This window comes from Crinia signifera, chromosome 12 (genome assembly GCF_055691185.1).
Source record: "Crinia signifera chromosome 12, ASM5569118v1, whole genome shotgun sequence".
In the NCBI taxonomy this organism is placed as follows: Eukaryota; Metazoa; Chordata; class Amphibia; order Anura; family Myobatrachidae; genus Crinia; species Crinia signifera.
In genome coordinates, this window is record NC_139228.1 from 20182686 (window position 1) to 20200638 (window position 17953).

At 45.1% G+C, this 17953-nt stretch overlaps 1 protein-coding gene across 7 annotated transcripts in view; it reads left to right on the top strand.

The window, feature by feature from the left end:
- MGA (MAX dimerization protein MGA) overlaps positions 1-17953 on the top strand; it is a 79734-nt gene that overhangs the window by 22768 nt on the left and 39013 nt on the right. For 6 of the 7 annotated variants that reach the window (XM_083167438.1, XM_083167444.1, XM_083167442.1 and 3 more), the window contains exons 4-9: positions 6132-6219; positions 6896-6991; positions 7108-7233; positions 8810-8923; positions 10242-10933; positions 12457-12847. In XM_083167438.1, coding sequence (XP_083023564.1) covers positions 6132-6219; positions 6896-6991; positions 7108-7233; positions 8810-8923; positions 10242-10933; positions 12457-12847 — 1507 coding nt within the window. The remainder of the gene's footprint in view (positions 1-6131; positions 6220-6895; positions 6992-7107; positions 7234-8809; positions 8924-10241; positions 10934-12456; positions 12848-17953) is intronic. The other variant, XM_083167443.1, reaches the window with a different exon arrangement.

The window sequence follows — 17953 nt, forward strand, 5'->3', positions numbered from 1 at the left end:
GGATCTTCAGGAAACACTGACAAAAAATGTTTTTGCAATTCATGAATCATAACTTCAACATATGGCTTTCCGCATGTGTGTGCATATTTAAGGTGCTTTCACATTATTAGGGCAGTGAAAAGGATTTTAATAATACATGTGTCTGGCAGCATCTACAAAGATACCACTATGGTTAATTTCATAATTAAGGAAATGTGATTTGAGTTATAACCGCAGTGTGGCGAGTGCAGCAAGCCCGCAAGGGGATTCGTTGTGCCGCCCCCACCTGTCAGGGTACCAACAGTAAGGATTGGGATGTCTATACCTCACCCTTAGGGTATAAGGTAGGCAACGGCTAACCTCTCATCTCTCCCAGACTACAGGCCTGATTCAGAGTTGATCACTAATTCAAAAATTCACAAATCAAGCCATTATCAAATAAATGCGCATGCCCTACTGTAGGCATTACCCATGTACTCGGCTGATTACTAAAAGAAAAATGCGTATGAATTGTAATATCAAGCGAACGGAGGTTGACTGAAAGGACGCAGGCGTTTGAAGGGTGGGTCTCTGATGTCAGCGCTGGTCTCGACCAGCCTGTCTCGGTGAGCTACTCACGTTTCCACAGAGTGCAAAAACCTTTCAATGGTTCGGGAATTGCTTATGGATTTGGGAGTGGATCGCGGTTTACACAGGGCGGGTTTAATTTCTTTCTGGTTGGTGGCTATTTACTTGCTGTCATCTGCAACTTTGCGAATCTGATCTGAATAGGGTTCTAGGGCTGGTATTCAATTACTGGCCAAAAAATCACTGGGTGAGAAAAACGTCCGCTTTTTGCATATTTTCCCTATGGTTCATTTTTTTTTTTTTTTTGCGCTATCCAATTTGGTTCCCCGAAAAAAAGAAAAGCCCATTATCACCCAACAAAACACTGTTTCCCTGAAACCTGTGTGTTTTTTTGCTTGACAAAGCCCCATCTTCACCTGAGAACAGTGCTTTTTTCAGGGATTTTGCTTCACCTGCCAGGGGCTGACACCGGTTTATCAAGGCTAATTGAATAGCCTTGCAGAGAGAAAATATAATACAATAATTGAATACCGGCCTAGGGATAATTAAGAGGAACCAACAGTAAAAACTGTCAGGTTGTTTCCAGTAGTCATGTGAATGCTTCTTGAGCACTTGTTCTCAAACTCGGTCCTCAGGACCCCCACAGTTCACATTTGTAGGTCAACCGACAGCCGTACTCATTACTGACTGACACATTTTAAAAGATTCACAGGTGGAGCTAATTATATCACTTGGTTCTGTGAGGAGACCCTGTGTTCCAGAGAGATGAATATCTAACTTTTAGACTTCTTTCTACAGGGTAATCTTTGATGTTATTAATTAACCCACTTATACAAGCTAGAAAAAGATCTCGCCCTATAGTATACCACTGTGTTCGATGTATTTTGAGGCGAGAATCTAGAATAGATCCAAATGAAAATAGTATTCCTCAAATTCTCGATGGAACTACATTAAGGGCTAAATGGAATATCCTCCGAATTCCTGGAGGTCAGGATTTTGTGAGAGTCTGCCAGGGTGGTTTTGACTTGTAAACGATTGCTGCTTTGAAAAATAACATCCTATAACTTATTTTAAAATAATGTGGTCATGAGAACCAATGCCAATGTTTCTGCGTGATGAACACTGTACACCAGCAGTGCAATTCTAATATCCAATCAATAATTACGATCAGGAATTCTAAACATGCAGAATTATCTGCTGATCCCCATCATTTTTTATTTGTTTTTTGAACAAAATTGACAAATTGAGGAAATGCCAACATGTTGTTGTTTTCTGACTCCCAGCTTCTGTAGAACGAGTTAGTAGGGCAACACAATGCAGATACGTAGGCTCGATTAAGGGTGTTCTATCACCATCCTTTTTCCCCATAGTCTTCAGAGAAGGTAGGTGGGTAATTCAGTGACATGCCATGTGCTGCCAGTATATGTGCCGTATGCACGTAGCAGTAACTATGGTAATGTACACCAATGTCTGCTCAGAAATAGAATGGAGACACTGAATGTTTTTAGTAATGCATAACAATGAAAGGTCATGGCTTTCTAGTTACGCTCTATTCAAATGGATGAGAGAAGTTATCAGCAGGCTTACTAGGAAAATGTTCTAGATAGAGAACGCATGTTTACCAGAAAGTGGACAAAAGGCACTGTACCAGGAATACAAAGTGCGGCCCCGTATCCAGTAGTCTCCGGTCTCTGTGACCTAACTTTGCAAAGTGGGCGCTGGACATTTATCTATACTTTCTCTTGTCATTGTCTTTTTTTCAATATATCATCTTGTGTGAATTAACCATTTTAGCTGATTTGGGTTTTTTTTACCACACAAAACCACTTCGACCAAACTCCCCCTCCCCCCCGTAAAAAGCCCCTCATTTTGCAACCCTCTCTCTCCCACCCTGCGACCAATATATTGTTTTAATATAATTTAACTTTATATTCTCCCTACCTCAATTACACTGGTCATAGAACTCCTCAAACAACCCCCCCCACACTGCTGCTGTAACTTTTTGGAGCAGTGTATGGACATCCGATACCCTTTAATACATCGCATGTGGTCCTTCTGCATGTGACGTATCACATGCTTTCCTGCCACCAAGAGGGTTTCAGGTCAGATATCGGACATGCAGCACAAGCTCCGACTCTGATTCGCACGGGACCGCAAATTGGATCGGATGTCAAACACATTTGATTTGGGCCGATTTCTCAGCCCGATCCTTTAAATAAGGGGAAATCGAGCCCAAATCGGACAAGTGTATGGGGGCTTTAAGTGCCCTTCTACCACTTTGACTGTCTGCGACTACCCAGTTTGTTTTATTTCTAATTGTAAAGCATAATGGAACTTGCTGCGCTGTATTAGAAACTGTTTAATAAATAATGCCCGTACTGTGATCTCCTACGCATGCACCTCCAGAAAACATGTCGCACAGCATTCTGGGATGCGATTCTGCCATTGATGACGACTGTAAAGGCCCCCACACATTAGGCCAACTTGTCCTTAGGACAAGTCGGACACAATTCTCCTGTGAGCTGCCCGGGAGCTCCCCGGGAGGCTCACATACAATTTGGCACTTGATGAGCCAAATTTTACATGTGATAAATCTCTTGTGATTTATCACATGTCGGGGAGCAGGGGGCGGGCGGCGGTGATCCTCATCAGTGGGAGCAGTGGGGCGGGCAGTGGGTCCCTGAGCGCTTAGCTGGCAGCGCCGGCAAGTGCTGACCTGGCCAGGCGGTGTGATGATCACAGATAGCAGCAGCGCTGCGAGACGGGACATGCAGTGGCGGGTATGAGCTCTCAGCCAATCGGAGAACGGCCAGTCATTTGACAGGTATTTTAAAAATCTAATACCCACCACTGCACGTCCCATCCCTCAGTGCTGCTGAATGATATCTGTGATCATCACACCACCCGGCCAGCTCAGCACTCGCCGGCACCGCCAGCTAATCGCTCAGAGACCCGCTGCCCGCCCCACTGCTCCCCCCGGTTAGTCTGCATGCATATGCCTGTCAGGTGGGCAGGCATATGCATACAGGGAGGTCGGATGTGCTCTTATGTGCTGACCATCCGACCTCCCTGATCCGGTCCGATGCGCATGGGACATAGGATCGGATGAGATATCACACACCTGCGATTTTGGGCCGATTTCACAAAGTGCCGAAATCGGATAAAATCGTCCCAAAATCGCATAGTGTATGGGGGCCTTTAGAGTGGTGCAGAACTGATCTCCCAATCTAAGAGGGGACCCTCGGGGCAGCAAGTGATGCAGGCAACGTCCTCCTTACTCACATGCAATGAATCCAGGCAAGTGGTTTAATAGATTACCATTGAAAAGGTTGACAGTCACTAGATCAACACTGCATTAGGTTGATGGGGCCAAAAGGTCAACATCGAAAAGTAGGCCGTTTAACACAGAAATAATCAACAAGGTTTTTTGTGTTATTTTGTACGTTTCGACGGGGGTGACTTAATGACACTGGAAGAGGGGATCTGTCATTTACAAAAGGGTGTGCGTGTTCTGCCTATGTCTTCCGATCTATAATGTAGCTTATCTATTGTAAGGGCTGGCATGAAATATTTAGAACTATAGAAATGATCAAGTAGACTAATCCGCCGTTTCCAATCCCATCGGAAGTAGATTTCTGTGAGACTTGCACTTTCCAGTTGCCTTTCTGCAGGATAGGTGCACTGCATGCAAAATAAGACCAAGTTCCAATGCAAAAGTCATCCTATATAATAAAAGGATAATGATGCTCATCTCTATGGGGGATTAAAGTGTTATGTGCACTGGCAGCCACTAGATGGGGCCTGGTGGAGCTGTTCAAGTGTTGCTCTGTTGGGGCTCGCACAGTGGCTGACATACAGTTATGTTGTTCTAAGAAAATTTTGGATATATGTGTGTGTGCAATGAAGGCAGCCTACAGTATGTCTTATTGAGATAAGGGGTATCACCTGACCCCTGAGAATATACAAATGGAAGAAAGAGATCTCAATCAATTCAACATTGGCACCTGAATGTATATATAAGAATAAACAGATACTCCCCTGTAAAGGCCCCTCTGAATTATCATCTTTACAGGGGAGTATCTGTTTATTCTTATATATACATTCAGGTGCCAGTTTATTTATTTACAGTGTCTTATATAGTGCAGCATATTCCGTTGCACTTTACAATTGGAGGCCACAGTGATTAAACGAACTGGGTAGATATAAACCGACATAGAGGTAGGTCAATGTTTAATTGATTGAGATATCTTTCTTTGAGTTATGTGGTTCTGTCGATCTGAATGATCATACGTTTCAGGGGCTAAAAGGCACATTTACTGACCGACGATATTTTTATATTGATTTTTTTTTTAAATGTTTGTAAACAAGCATGTTAGCCCCTGAAACACTGCATCGTTTTAGATAGATTTTTTTTTTTTTAAATGTAATAAAATCAACCTTTTGTAAATATACCCCTTATCTTATTTCCCATACATCTCAGGAATTCTAGTGTAGCTGCGACTTTGACCAATATGTTCATTTTTATATGGTATTTAACAACTAAGCATAATCATAGGGCATCTTTTTAGGGTTAGACGTTAATCCAACTAGAAGGAACAATTTTGTGTTTTGCAAAATTCATGTTGGGTCTGCGGAAGGGAAAAATTGGAAATAGGGAGGCAGATGGAAGAGTTGCATACAGCACAAAAATACTAAGATTTAGATTTGAGCTAGCAAGTACAAATGGTATTTTACCTGCATAAAAAAAATGACCTCCTTTACCCACGCCTGGCTGGGCTCTCCCTGACACGGTCACGTCTGTGTGTCCCGAGCACTGATTGGCACCCCATCCTCTCAGCATCAATGAAGTATGTTTGCCTTGACTTTGCCTCCGCAGGCGGTGACATAGCTAAGGGTGCTAAAGGACAGATGGTTCTAACTGCAGTAGACATTACTGCTGAACCAGGCTATTTAGCGCTAATTCATTTTTAATGCTGCTTTAACAAGCCGACGAATAATAAATATATCTCCCAGTGTCTGACACAGAGCAAGCATTTGTCAGTGTGCATGCCCAGAACAGTGGGCACACACAGACATTTATTTATGCCAACTTTGGAACGGGATGGTCAAAACGATGTGTGACACGCACTCCGTCCTGTCTCTCGTAATGAAAGCAAACCATACCTGTGAAATTGGGTTGCAGGTATTACCAAGCTATGCATCTACCCCATGAATGTCATAAAAGTAGTTTTACCCATTAAAGAGTTAAGTATTTCATAACCTGTCTGTTCTACCACAGATTTAAAGTTTATGGGTATGGTATTTGTTATTTAAGATATTCATATAACCATGAGGCACATATTCAAATAAAAGATACAACGTTTATTGCCAAACTGCCAACATAAGAGATGCAGAGGAGTTCCACCAGGCCTGTGAGTCCCTCCTCCTGGTTGTTATAAGTGTAAGTACTAGATAAGCCCCTGCATTATACCAAATGCTTACTCCAAAAAAGACCTCCTTTTTGTTATTACCAAGACCATTCTGTTGCACTGTGAATAGATAGCGACCAGTTTCCTCTGATCCATGTTTCTTTTTTTCCCCTCCAGGAAGCGATGACTGTTCATACAGAGAAGAAGCCCAAGAATACTGCAACATTCCCTGTTCCTGCTCAGGCAGACTCCATTGGAGAGAATGGTATAACTATAACCGCAATATCCGTTCCCCGAGGTCCTTCCTGTTCTGTTGGTGCCTCAGTGTCTCATGGTGTCAGACTCCTGCTGCATAATACATCAGCAGAATGCTGCACCTATATCTTCTCACCCAGCGGATGCAAGGAATGTCATTTGTGGCTAAAGGAAACCTTTTTGGCTAGTACAGTCATGTCCTCTTTTTAGACTAGGTCAGCATATGTTTAATAGCTGGCAGTGGCTACATTCAGACTATTTCACACGGAATGTTGCTATGGGTAACCTATTTATGACGTTGCTAAATAAAGAAGTACATGTGATTGGTTGCCTATAGCAACATCCAATGTGAACTAGAACTTCCATCATATTATATTTTGGCCTGAGAGTCAATGATGATGTCTGATAACCACTCCTCTAACTTATGGAATCATTGGTCACAACGTTTCTAGATTCCCGTTTTATATAAATGTAGATAACTTAATACCTTTTTTTTTTTTCTATTCAAAGAATATTTGTTCTTGATTGGCCTTGGCTGTTTAGTTAAAAAATGTATGTTCTGGGTGCAATCTATTGCAGCTACCCGTGTGAACGAACAACTCATAGTCGCCAACTGCCCATCCCAAATGATAGAATTAATGGCTGGAGAATGTTTAGCACTTTGTGACCTGCAGTTTTCTTTTCAGAGGAAGCACGGAAGATCGCAAAGCTGGAGAGACAGCTGGTGGCTCAGCTGAGGACAATGAGGTACAGACAAGTCATCCACCCAGCTCTGCAACAAGGTATTGTGCGATCCAAAAGTTTTAAAGAGGTTTCTAAATCTTGTTAATGTTTTCAATCATTGAAATGTAGTTTTTTTGTATTCCATCAGTTAAAGCTATGTTCCTTTTTTGTGCAGTGGGGTTAAAACTGAACATTGTTGACCTAACAATGAGCATTGATCTCCGGTATCTTGGAGTTGAGCTTCCATTGCCACGTTTTACCAACAATTCAAGATGGGATGTTTATGGCTTATGTTCACAAGGTCAGTAATCGCATATCAGGAGAAGTCTCTGTTCAGCAGGAGTCATTCTGGAAATTGGGTAACGGGGGTACAACCAAATTGTGGTTTTGTGAAGCTGCAGCAATAATAAGTTTATTATCTCCCTGTAGTAAGTGGAAAGTGATTGATAAAATGATGAACACTGCGTTCCTACCCTCTGTCATATTTTTTTAATTGGATGTTGCTAGTTTGTGTATGACATTATATTGAAGCCCAACTGGACTTTGCGAGTTGAACTGAATTTCTATTGTATGTTGAGGTTGGGCATTTTCAATTCCAAATCATTATACACCCCTGTACGAGACAGGCCTTTCAGGGACTTATATGATAGACATGCATTGTAAGAACCTATATACAAGGCCGATATTTCATGCAGAGAGCGTTCTAGCAACCCCTATACAATATAGAGAGTGTCCTAGTAACCTCAATACAGTACAGAGAGCCTCCACGTGACCCATATACAATACATAGCACCCTGTTGATCCCCATACAGTACAGTGTATGTTCTGGTAACCTTCATCCAAGAGTCAATCCATACAGTGAGCATCCTAGCAACATCTTGTACTATATAGATGACTCCTTAGCAACGCCATTCAAACCAGTGAGTGCTGTAGTGACTACAATAAAAATCAGGGAGTGTCCTAGCGACAAGACAATAAAGCATGTATCCTAGTGTACACCCTGCAATACACAGTGAATCCTACTGTCGACTATAAAAAAAATATTGTGTGTTCTTACCAATGGAATAGAATATAGAATACAATATATATGAAGTGTCTGTCAAATACTATACAGAGATTGTCCTTGGAAATGCCATACAATACAGAGGACAACTATATAATCTAGAAAACGAGGATGATGCGCAGGTAGGAGACAAGGTATAGAGAAGAGTGTGATGCTGCCGCTAGCAGTGGAAACCCCCCCCCCCCACACACACACCTTTTCCCCCTCATTTGTCCATTTTACTACTGTTCAGATTGATCTGCAGATAGTGTAGACCTTTTTCACATAGTTGATGCATCTTGAGCCAGCATTCATTCCTCCTTTTTGTGCTTTGGGACTTGAATTAGTGTTACAGCTTCCTCCCTCGGAACCACTGTGATCAGGGAATCTCATGGTTCTCATTTGGAAGACTGGTATTTCTTCTCACCATCTACCTAGCCAGAAAGTGGTTTTGATTTGAGGACTCTTATCTTACACCTCTCCATATGGAGTTGTTTACTGTACAAAACGATCTTCTAAGCCAAGGAGCTTTCCAAATACTACTTACATCAGAATAATTGTGATTCCAGTACTGGGTCAGACTCCAAATCGGTCTTAAGTGTTAATAGGGTATTGAAAATCTGTGTATATAGGACTCGACAGAAAACTAATGGCCCTTTGGTCCAATGTAATGCTTAAATAGAAAGATGGCATATGTCTAGAATGCCCTTGTTGGTGTGAAGGTATTGCGTACCCACTTGAAGGAGCAGCATTGGGGTGTCCCCGTGACACATTGTCCTCGCTATGTTTAAAGATTTTGATCCCTTTTTATCTTGTACCTGTATTTTTTCCTTAGCTTCAGGGTTACCATATGTCTCCAGGACTGGAAAGACGACTGATTACACAAAGATTAAAGGTTGGCGAGATAAATTTTCTCCAAACTCAACAGAGCCGCCAATTAAACTTGAAGGTGAGTTCATTAGTTATTGGTTGATGAATGGATGGAATGTCAGAAATGGACTAATGTATCTGACATGCATCATACAGAGTAGACTATAAGCTCCGTGAATGATGTAGGTAACGACCTAGTTGGCACTCCTGGCTGTACGATGTAGCACATGCACACTGAATGATAACTCTGTGATGTGGTTTTCCCCCCACACACCCTGCTCCTAACCAGCATCGTTGATGATGCAGTCATCATTGACATGCAGTACTGGGGGTAGGGTCATTAATGACCCACAGTAGCATGCATTGTTAACGATATTTAACATACATCCTAAGCAATATTACTAACAATATCGCTAGGAAGGGCCAAAATGAGCGATATTGATTACTGTATATGGGGATTTAAATGTACACGGATTTTATTAATATACCAGTAATCCTCTTTTGTTTGCATGTTCTTTAAATTATGTCACAATGGAAACTTTTTGCCAGGTTCTTAAGAGACTGGTTGTTAGTGTAGGACTTGCAGTGAAATGGGGTCCCTTGGCGATGTGCTGCAAGCTTAATTGCATTGATCAATTCATGAACCTAAACCCCATTATGTATTTGATTATTTCTATATTAAGGTGAGTTAGTTTATTATGGTGAGTTTTGAGCCCCCTGTATCTGTATTTATTAGAGCATGTGGTCACAGGCCATTGCACTCCAACCTGGGAATGGTTTAATACACATACATGATTTAATACACATACGTGTGTGGATAGAGCTATCTATCTATCTATCTATCTATCTATCTATCCAGAGATCCCAAAAAGAGGGAAAAACACTCACTCACCAGTCTTCTCATGAAAGTATAAGTTTAGAGTTTAATCCTATCGGTCCTGTTACTGACCTTTGTCAAGGCAGTGGCAATAGCAATTTATGCAGCAGTAGTAAACATCAAACCAACAATGGGGTAGGGGTACTGGGACAGTACTGGAACTTGGTGGGGGCAGCTTCATTGTGCGGAAATGACAGGGGGAGCAGGTTCCCGGTTGCTCCCTCCCACTAAATCCACCCCTGACAGGTTACGGTGCACCAAGAAAGTTGCCCCATGTAGATTACTCCCGCCCCTGTAACCAGCTGTTTTTTGCACCCCCCCCTATGCGGCTGCGTGGTAGGGCAACCAGCCGCGGCACCCCTGCGACATCGCTGCGACTTTGGGAACCACTGCTGTATGCAATGATTGGTTAATCACATACATTAGTATTGTAGAAGTTTCTGGAAAGTAATAGATCGTATTGAAACAAAAATTTTTTAACATCTGTTAATTTCCTTTTTATAAAATCCTTCGTCTACAGCCATCAAAACAGAAACCTCTTTAAAGAATCGCTCTGCCTTCTGCAGTGATGAGCTTGATGAATATCTGGAAAATGAGGCTAAGCTGATGGGAGACCTTAAAGGACTTAGTAGTAACGAGCCGGTGTCCTCTATTAGCTACCAGCTCCCCACCAAAAGCAGCAGCTACGTGAGAACTCTGGACAGCGTATTGAAGAAGCAGGCTCCACCGGCAAAACCTCCCCCAGATCCCGCACCGCCGCTTCCATTGCCACCTAAAAAGCGCAAGTATACACGCAGAAACTTTACCCCAAAGGCTACACCTGTACCAAAGCCAGTATTGCCCTCCCTTGTTACCGTGAAGGAGAAACATGGCAAGCCCCGTTCTAGAGGGAAACAGAAAAACGTTACAGCACCCAGCACGGAGAAATCCACTCCTGTACCGTCTAATGTGGAGGGTTTGCCTGCCACATCCGAACCTGTGATCAAACCACCAGTGGCCGAACAGAAAGTTAAAATTCAGTCGCCTGTGGGGAAAAATGAAGGCCCTCGTTTGCAGCAGAGTCCACCAGTGGCTCTGAAGCCTCATGGACTTGCTAAAGCTCAATTGAAGCTTATGGACCTAGAGGAGTGTGCAGTCTGGGAAGGGAAGCCGCGCACGTTAATCACAGAGGAGCGTGCAGACCTAGCTCTCTGCACTCTTCTTACAGCCCAGGTAAGACCACCGCTGCTTTTATTACATTCATTGTAACCTTTGTTGCTAAGAGTAATTTCACCTAAAAGTAAACCAAAGCATGATGTGTGATATATTCATATACAAGTTGAATAGTTTCCTCCCAAGTCTGGTCAGGGAGCCTACTGAATTTTCAGTTTATTGTGTATTTATGTATTCTGAATTCCAATCAAAAACAATACGAAAGAACAATGAAATAGTATGTCCTGTCCAAGCATTCCACTAATACAAATAAAGAAACTGTGTAAACATTGTGGACACTGGTTCTTCCACATTCACCAAAATATGAATGTTGTTGCTTTAGCTTATTATAAACTGTTCTAAAACCGGAAATGTTTTACACACAGCAATACATCTAAAGGTGGCCAACATTTCCCTCTAGACTGTAAGCTACTTGGAGCAGGGCCTTCTTCCCTCCTGTTCTCGCAGCCCTCTCTTCCCTCCTGATCTCGCAGCCCTCTCTTCCCTCCTGATCTCGCAGCCCTCTCTTCCCTCCTGATCTCGCAGCCCTCTCTTCCCTCCTGATCTCGCAGCCCTCTCTTCCCTCCTGATCTCGCAGCCCTCTCTTCCCTCCTGATCTCGCAGCCCTCTCTTCCCTCCTGATCTCGCAGCCCTCTCTTCCCTCCTGATCTCGCAGCCCTCTCTTCCCTCCTGATCTCGCAACCCTCTCTTCCCTCCTGATCTGGCAGCCCTCTCTTCCCTCCTGATCTCATGGCTTTTCTCACACTTCAGTTACAGCGCTTGACTGTCTATAACCGCCTCTCTTCCCACTTGCATCCCTTCTTACAACAACCTAACCCTGAACAACTCCTTTGCTTCCCTACATCTCAGCTGTATTGGGTTCAGTATGATTTCCCCACATTTAAAATACAGACAGTCAGAAAACCAACAAGCAATTGGCATACATTCAAATACCAACATTTTTAAAATGCCGACGTTCGTTATGCCGACGTGATTTATCACATGTAAGCCCGAGGAGCGGCAGGGAGAATTGAAAAATCGTATTCAAAAGACTGGGCGGCTGCTGATTGGCTGAGAGTGCTCTCTGAGCTAATCAGCGGCCACCCAGTCTTTTGAATACGAATTATCCAATGCGTACAGGACCGCGCATCAGATCTTATTGGCTGTCATAAACTTGCAATTTGGGACAATTTCGCCCTATTTCTTGTCCCAAACTGCTGGAATTGGGTTAAAATCATAGCCCAAATTGCATAGTGTATGGGGGCCTTAACACTTTCCTCCTGTACACAGATTTATTAGGTGGCTACTTTACAGCTACGAATAACTTCAAGCTTCACCCATGGCACAGCCTCCAGCTATTTCGTTCATGCCATTGGTGGACACCGGGACAGTGGGAAGGGGTGGAGCCTTGGAGACGGGCACCAAGTAGCAAAAACAGTCCAGCTTTTGTAGATAACGTGCTGATTGTAATGTGTGCTTCTTATTGCTTAGTCAGTCCTCTCCCAACACAGTAACTATACGCTGTTTGTTTTTTCCCCCCCAAGGCTTCTCTGAAAACCAAACCTATAAACAAAATGATTTACAAACGGGCACCACCATGCAACAAAGAATTTTGCCGTCTGGGTTGTATTTGTGTAAGTTTAAATCACGAAGTGGCCGGACCTACCCATTGTCGCCGAGTGAACTGTATGCTCAGCTGCGATTGCCTAAAGAGCAAATTATACCTGGGAAAAGATGGATTTAAGGTGAAATCAGCCAAGCCTACACAAGAGGATGATGCTGAGGGTAAGGATTATTCATCTTCCATTAATGAGGATTGCATTGACCATCAACAAGCCGAAAACAAAAAAGCTGAAGCTATCTCACCAGTGCAAAAAGCATTTAAGGAGATTGTTGGAGACTTTAAAACAAAAAAGAGGAAATCCATTGATTGCAGTGAGTATTGTAGATACTGAGTGGATTCATATACAGATGTGTCCTCATACACCTATTCTTTATGTGCCTAATGTTCATAGATTGTCCTGCATATCGGTGTGCTGTCTTTTAGATTTACCAGTAACCGGCACAGTCGTACTTGGGGGAGAAGCGGTATCAGTGCACATAACGTTCGCTGACACCACGTCTCCCCCATAACAATTGATAAATATACCCCTGTGATCGTTATTTGCAGCCACCCGCTAAGCAGGAATTTTTCAGAATTCGACTACAATGGGGGAGAAAAGGGGTACTGTGTTCAGCCCGGCAAACCTTTGCCCGGGCACATCAGCTAGTAAATATTAAACACATATGGATTGAAACTATTAGAACAAAAATAAAAGAGATGCTTCGATTAAAAACTTGATCCCATACACAAAAGCCGATCCTGGTCTGTGTCGATATAGTTAACAATATCGACAGCGGGCGGACGATAATGAATGTCCACACTGAATGATATCGGCTTCCGATATCCTTCAATGACGTCACTGCAACCCGCTGAACATCAGGTCCTTGTCGATATTTCCAAATTGCATAAGAGGGGGTTGATTCCTCATTTGGTTTGTCAATCTTTCGATAATGTTCAACAAAAATGTAGTATAGTGTAGTGTGATGTCGTAAACCAACATAAGCAATAAAGCCCTGTTACAGAGGTGGTGGTTGTGGTCAGCGGTGCATCCGCGAGTCGGGATAATATCAAGTCACATGGGAAAAAGGAAAATATTTGGGGTTCAGGGCGCTCTTTTACAAAAACAATGAAAACGTAACTTTTTCTTACGGCCAGTGGTGGATGCTGGGGTATGGGTATTCCGGGCTGGAGGTCCGGGCACCAAGGAGTACAAACTTCTTGTGGCTAGTGCAGCCCCAGGCTCCGCCCCCCTAATACCCCTTCCTGTCCTCAGAGACCAGTTTTTTTCCTTGGTGCTCTGAGGAACAGGCACCTCGCTAAGGAGAGGGCATTTTTAGCCCTAATTTACTCCAGTTTTTTTTTTTTTTTTTTTTGCTGTGTGTTTTATTTTTACACAGCCGGCAGCGCAGCGCTGCTGCGGCTGACGGCAGAGCTTCTCCCGGCGTCTGGTGGACGGACCTGTCGGCCGCTCACACCAGACACCTCAGGCACTGGAGGGAGCTGCAGCCGGGAGAAGCGCAGGTAAGCGGCTTCTCACTTGTGAGGGAGCCGGAGTCGCGGCTCACACCGCCGGCGGAGGGGCGCCGCCGGAGGCCTGGCAGCAGTACTCAGCTCATGCTGAGTAACCGCTAGACCACCATGGTTTTTTGCGTAAGCATATCTCTCTCAGGAGGCGCCGTTTAGAGAGTTACGCTGGTGGTTCCAGGAGGGGACGGAGTATAAGAAAACTCCGCCCCCCTGCTCGCGGCAATAGCCTGTCCTGGGTTCCCGCCGCGAGCGCTCCTCTCCTCCCACCTGTGTCACAGCGGGGGCCATTTTAGCTTACTTGCTACCTGCCTGCTAAACGGAGAGGAGCTAAAGAAATCGCCCCCCTTTGCCTCCACTGTTATCAGTGACAGGTTATATTATCCTCACCTCACTTTTATGGTGTAGGTGCAGGAAACAAAGTGCCGAATCCTGTGTGTATGGGTTGTGTGAGGAGTTGTATACTGCAGTGTTTTTTCTGTCTTTGTTATTTTTCACAGTTTGTTATGTTAATGTGAGTATTCATATACCACATCTCTCTCTGTAGAAGTGCCAGAGAGTGCAGTATTAGGTCACTTATTCGTTTATATAGTGACTGACAATTCCACATACAATAGCGCTGGTGTTTAGTTAACTCAGGTTACTAATTTACTGCGATACATACACATATCATGTCAGCAAAGGGGAAATCCCGTAGGCCTGGTCCCGCTCCAGCGTTGCATGCATATACTTGCACAGTGTGCAAAGAAAATTTTGCTAGTGCAGAGCAGAACCACGCAGGCCTCTGTGACCGTTGCTCTCAGCCGGGGCCTAGTTCGCAACCCAATGCGGATGTTCCCTGCAGACCGGACTGGGCGGCAGACCTGTCCTCTGCGATGAGGGAATTAGCTTCCCAGCTGGCAGCGTCACGTAACCCCGCTGCCGTACCGGCACCCCAAGCCCAGCCCCAGCAAGAACCAGCATGGGTAGCAGGTCTATCTCAGTCAGTCCAGGGTTTGGTGCAGGTTTCATCCTCACTACAAAATGTCCTGACAGGGTCTAGTTCAAATAGACCGTCCAGACGTGAGGCAACTCAGCCTCTCCCACAGGACACAGATGATGAGGCCGATGGAACTGGGGACGACCAAGATGGGGGCGCCATTGATTTAGTGGATAATGTGGACGCTGATACTGAGGATCACATGTCTCAATCCAGAGTGGATAGTCTAATTAAATTGATACGGCTCACCTTTAACATTAAGGAGCCGGATACTCAGGCCGCTGCAGAGGGGATAGATACTGAACCAGTGTTCAAACGCAAAAAGAAGGATAGTGCCTTTTTCCCTAAATCAAAGCAGTTGGATGACCTGTTTGAAGAGGCCTGGAAACATCCTAACAGGAAATTCCTGGTGTCCAAGCGGATTTCTTCCTTTTATCCTCTCCCAGACAGCCACAAGAAATGGGACGAACCCCCTCAGGTGGACGCCCACGTTACCAGGCTAATTAAGGCAACGGCCCTGCCCATACCTGATGTAACATCCTTAAAAGATCCAGTAGATAAAAAGCTGGATCAGTTCCTCAAGTCCATATATGTTAACGCAGGGGCTGCAGTTAGGCCTAGCTATTCGGCAGCCTGGACAACCAGAGCTATAGCACACTGGGCAGATGCGCTCTTGGAGGGCCTGCAGTCAGGGACTAAAAGATCTGAGTTGATGTCTTTTGTGGACAATATTAGAGAGGCTAGTTCCTACCTAAGTGAGGGAGTGTTGGATGCAGGAATTTTTGCATCAAAAATTTCGGCAGTATCGGTGGCCGCACGCAGAGCCCTCTGGCTCAGATCTTGGAAGGCCGATAATGATTCAAAGAAGGCCTTGGAGGCCCTACCTTTTACGGGGGGCATCCTCTTTGGATCGGAATTGGACAAGATTGTCACTTCCATTGCAGCCTCAAAGTCGGCTTTTCTGCCCACAGGAACTGCAAAACCTAGGCAACAGGCTTTTCGGTTTTTTCGTCCCTCCAGGGGCAGATCACAGTATACAGGATCCTGGCCAACTAGGGCTCAACAGCCCTCACAAAAGACGCAGAAGTCCAAGCCCAAGCAGGGTTGGGCAGCTCGTCGCCAGGCCCCAAAACAGGCGGAAAAGCCAGCGGCCTGACGCCGGGCACACCAAGAAAGTGCCATGGGTGGGGGGTCGCCTTCTGGAGTTTGCGGAGACCTGGTCAGGTTCCACATCGGACTCCTGGGTGTTGGATCTAGTATTGCAAGGGTATGCTCTGACCTTTTGCTCCAGACCCCCAACACAATTCTTTACAACGGGCCTGCCACAGGACCCGCTCAAGGCAAGAGCCCTCGAGACTGCAGTCTCAACTCTGTTGGAACAGAAGGTGATTATACCGGTTCCACACTCCCAAAGGGGGACGGGTTTCTATTCAAACCTGTTCCTGGTCAGCAAACCAGACGGGTCCTTCCGCCCGATTTTGAATCTCAAGAAACTCAACACGTTCCTGAGGGTCCCAAAATTCAGGATGGAATCTTTAAGCTCCATTCTAAGCACTCTAGAACCAGGAGACCTGATGACCTCTCTGGACATACAAGATGCTTATCTGCATATTCCAATCAAGCAGGAGCATCAGAGATTCCTCAGATTCGCGATACTGGATCGCCATTTTCAATTTCGTGCGCTCCCGTTCGGACTCTCAACAGCCCCCCGGGTGTTTACGAAAGTCATGGCGGTGATGGCGGCTCGCCTGCACCTCCTAGGCATTCGAATTCTTCCGTACCTGGACGATTTACTGATAGTAGCGCAGTCACAGGAGGAGATTCAGGCCCACCTCCAGATGACGCTGGACATGCTCCAATCTCACGGGTGGATAATCAACTGGAAGAAGTCCAGCTTGACTCCCTCATCCACCATGGTTCATCTGGGGGCACTAATAGATACAGAGACCCAGAGAGTGTTTCTTCCCAAGAAGAAGATACAGGACATTCACTCACAAGTCCAGGTTTTTCTGTCGCAAAGCAGGGTGTCAGTTCATCTCTGTATGACACTAATGGGGAAACTGGTATCCACGTTTCCAATGCTGGAATTCGGCCAGTTCCACTCCCGAACACTCCAGCTGGCCTTGTTGTCTCGCTGGAACCGATCACACGCGGATTTGAAGAGACAGTTCCTCATCATATCAAACATGGTCAGACAGTCCCTACAGTGGTGGCTGCTGTCAGACAATCTGAAAAAGGGAAAGTCCTTTGCAAACCACAATTACATCATTGTGACAACGGATGCCAGTCTGGTAGGCTGGGGGGCTGTAACCCTAGATCAGTCATTCCAGGGCCTCTGGTCTCAAAAGGAAACAAAGCTACAAATAAATGTGCTGGAACTAAGGGCCATCTCCCGGACGTTCGAGCAGTCAGGAACCCTTCTTCACGGAAAACCAGTCAGAATACAATCAGACAACGCGACGGCAGTCGCATATGTGAACCATCAGGGGGGGACCCGGAGCCGAGCGGCCATGCGGGAAGTGACCCAGATCCTCATATGGGCAGAGAAATTCCTACTCACCCTGTCGGCAGTATACATTCCAGGAGTGTTGAACTGGGAGGCGGACTTCCTGAGTCGGCAGACGATCCACTCAGGGGAATGGTCCCTCCATCCAGAAGTGTTCACAATCCTGACAGGTCAGTGGGGAATGCCACAGGTCGACCTTATGGCCTCAAAACACAACAAAAAACTCCCCCGGTACGGAGCCAGGACAAGGGACCCACAGGCGTGTCTGGTAGACGCACTATCGGCCCCCTGGCCTTTTCAAAAGGTATTTGCATTTCCACCAATCCCTTTAATCTCCCGGCTACTTCGACGCCTCAAGAGAGAGAGGGTGACCATGATCCTAGTGGCCCCGAATTGGCCGAGACGATCATGGTACCCAGACCTGTTACA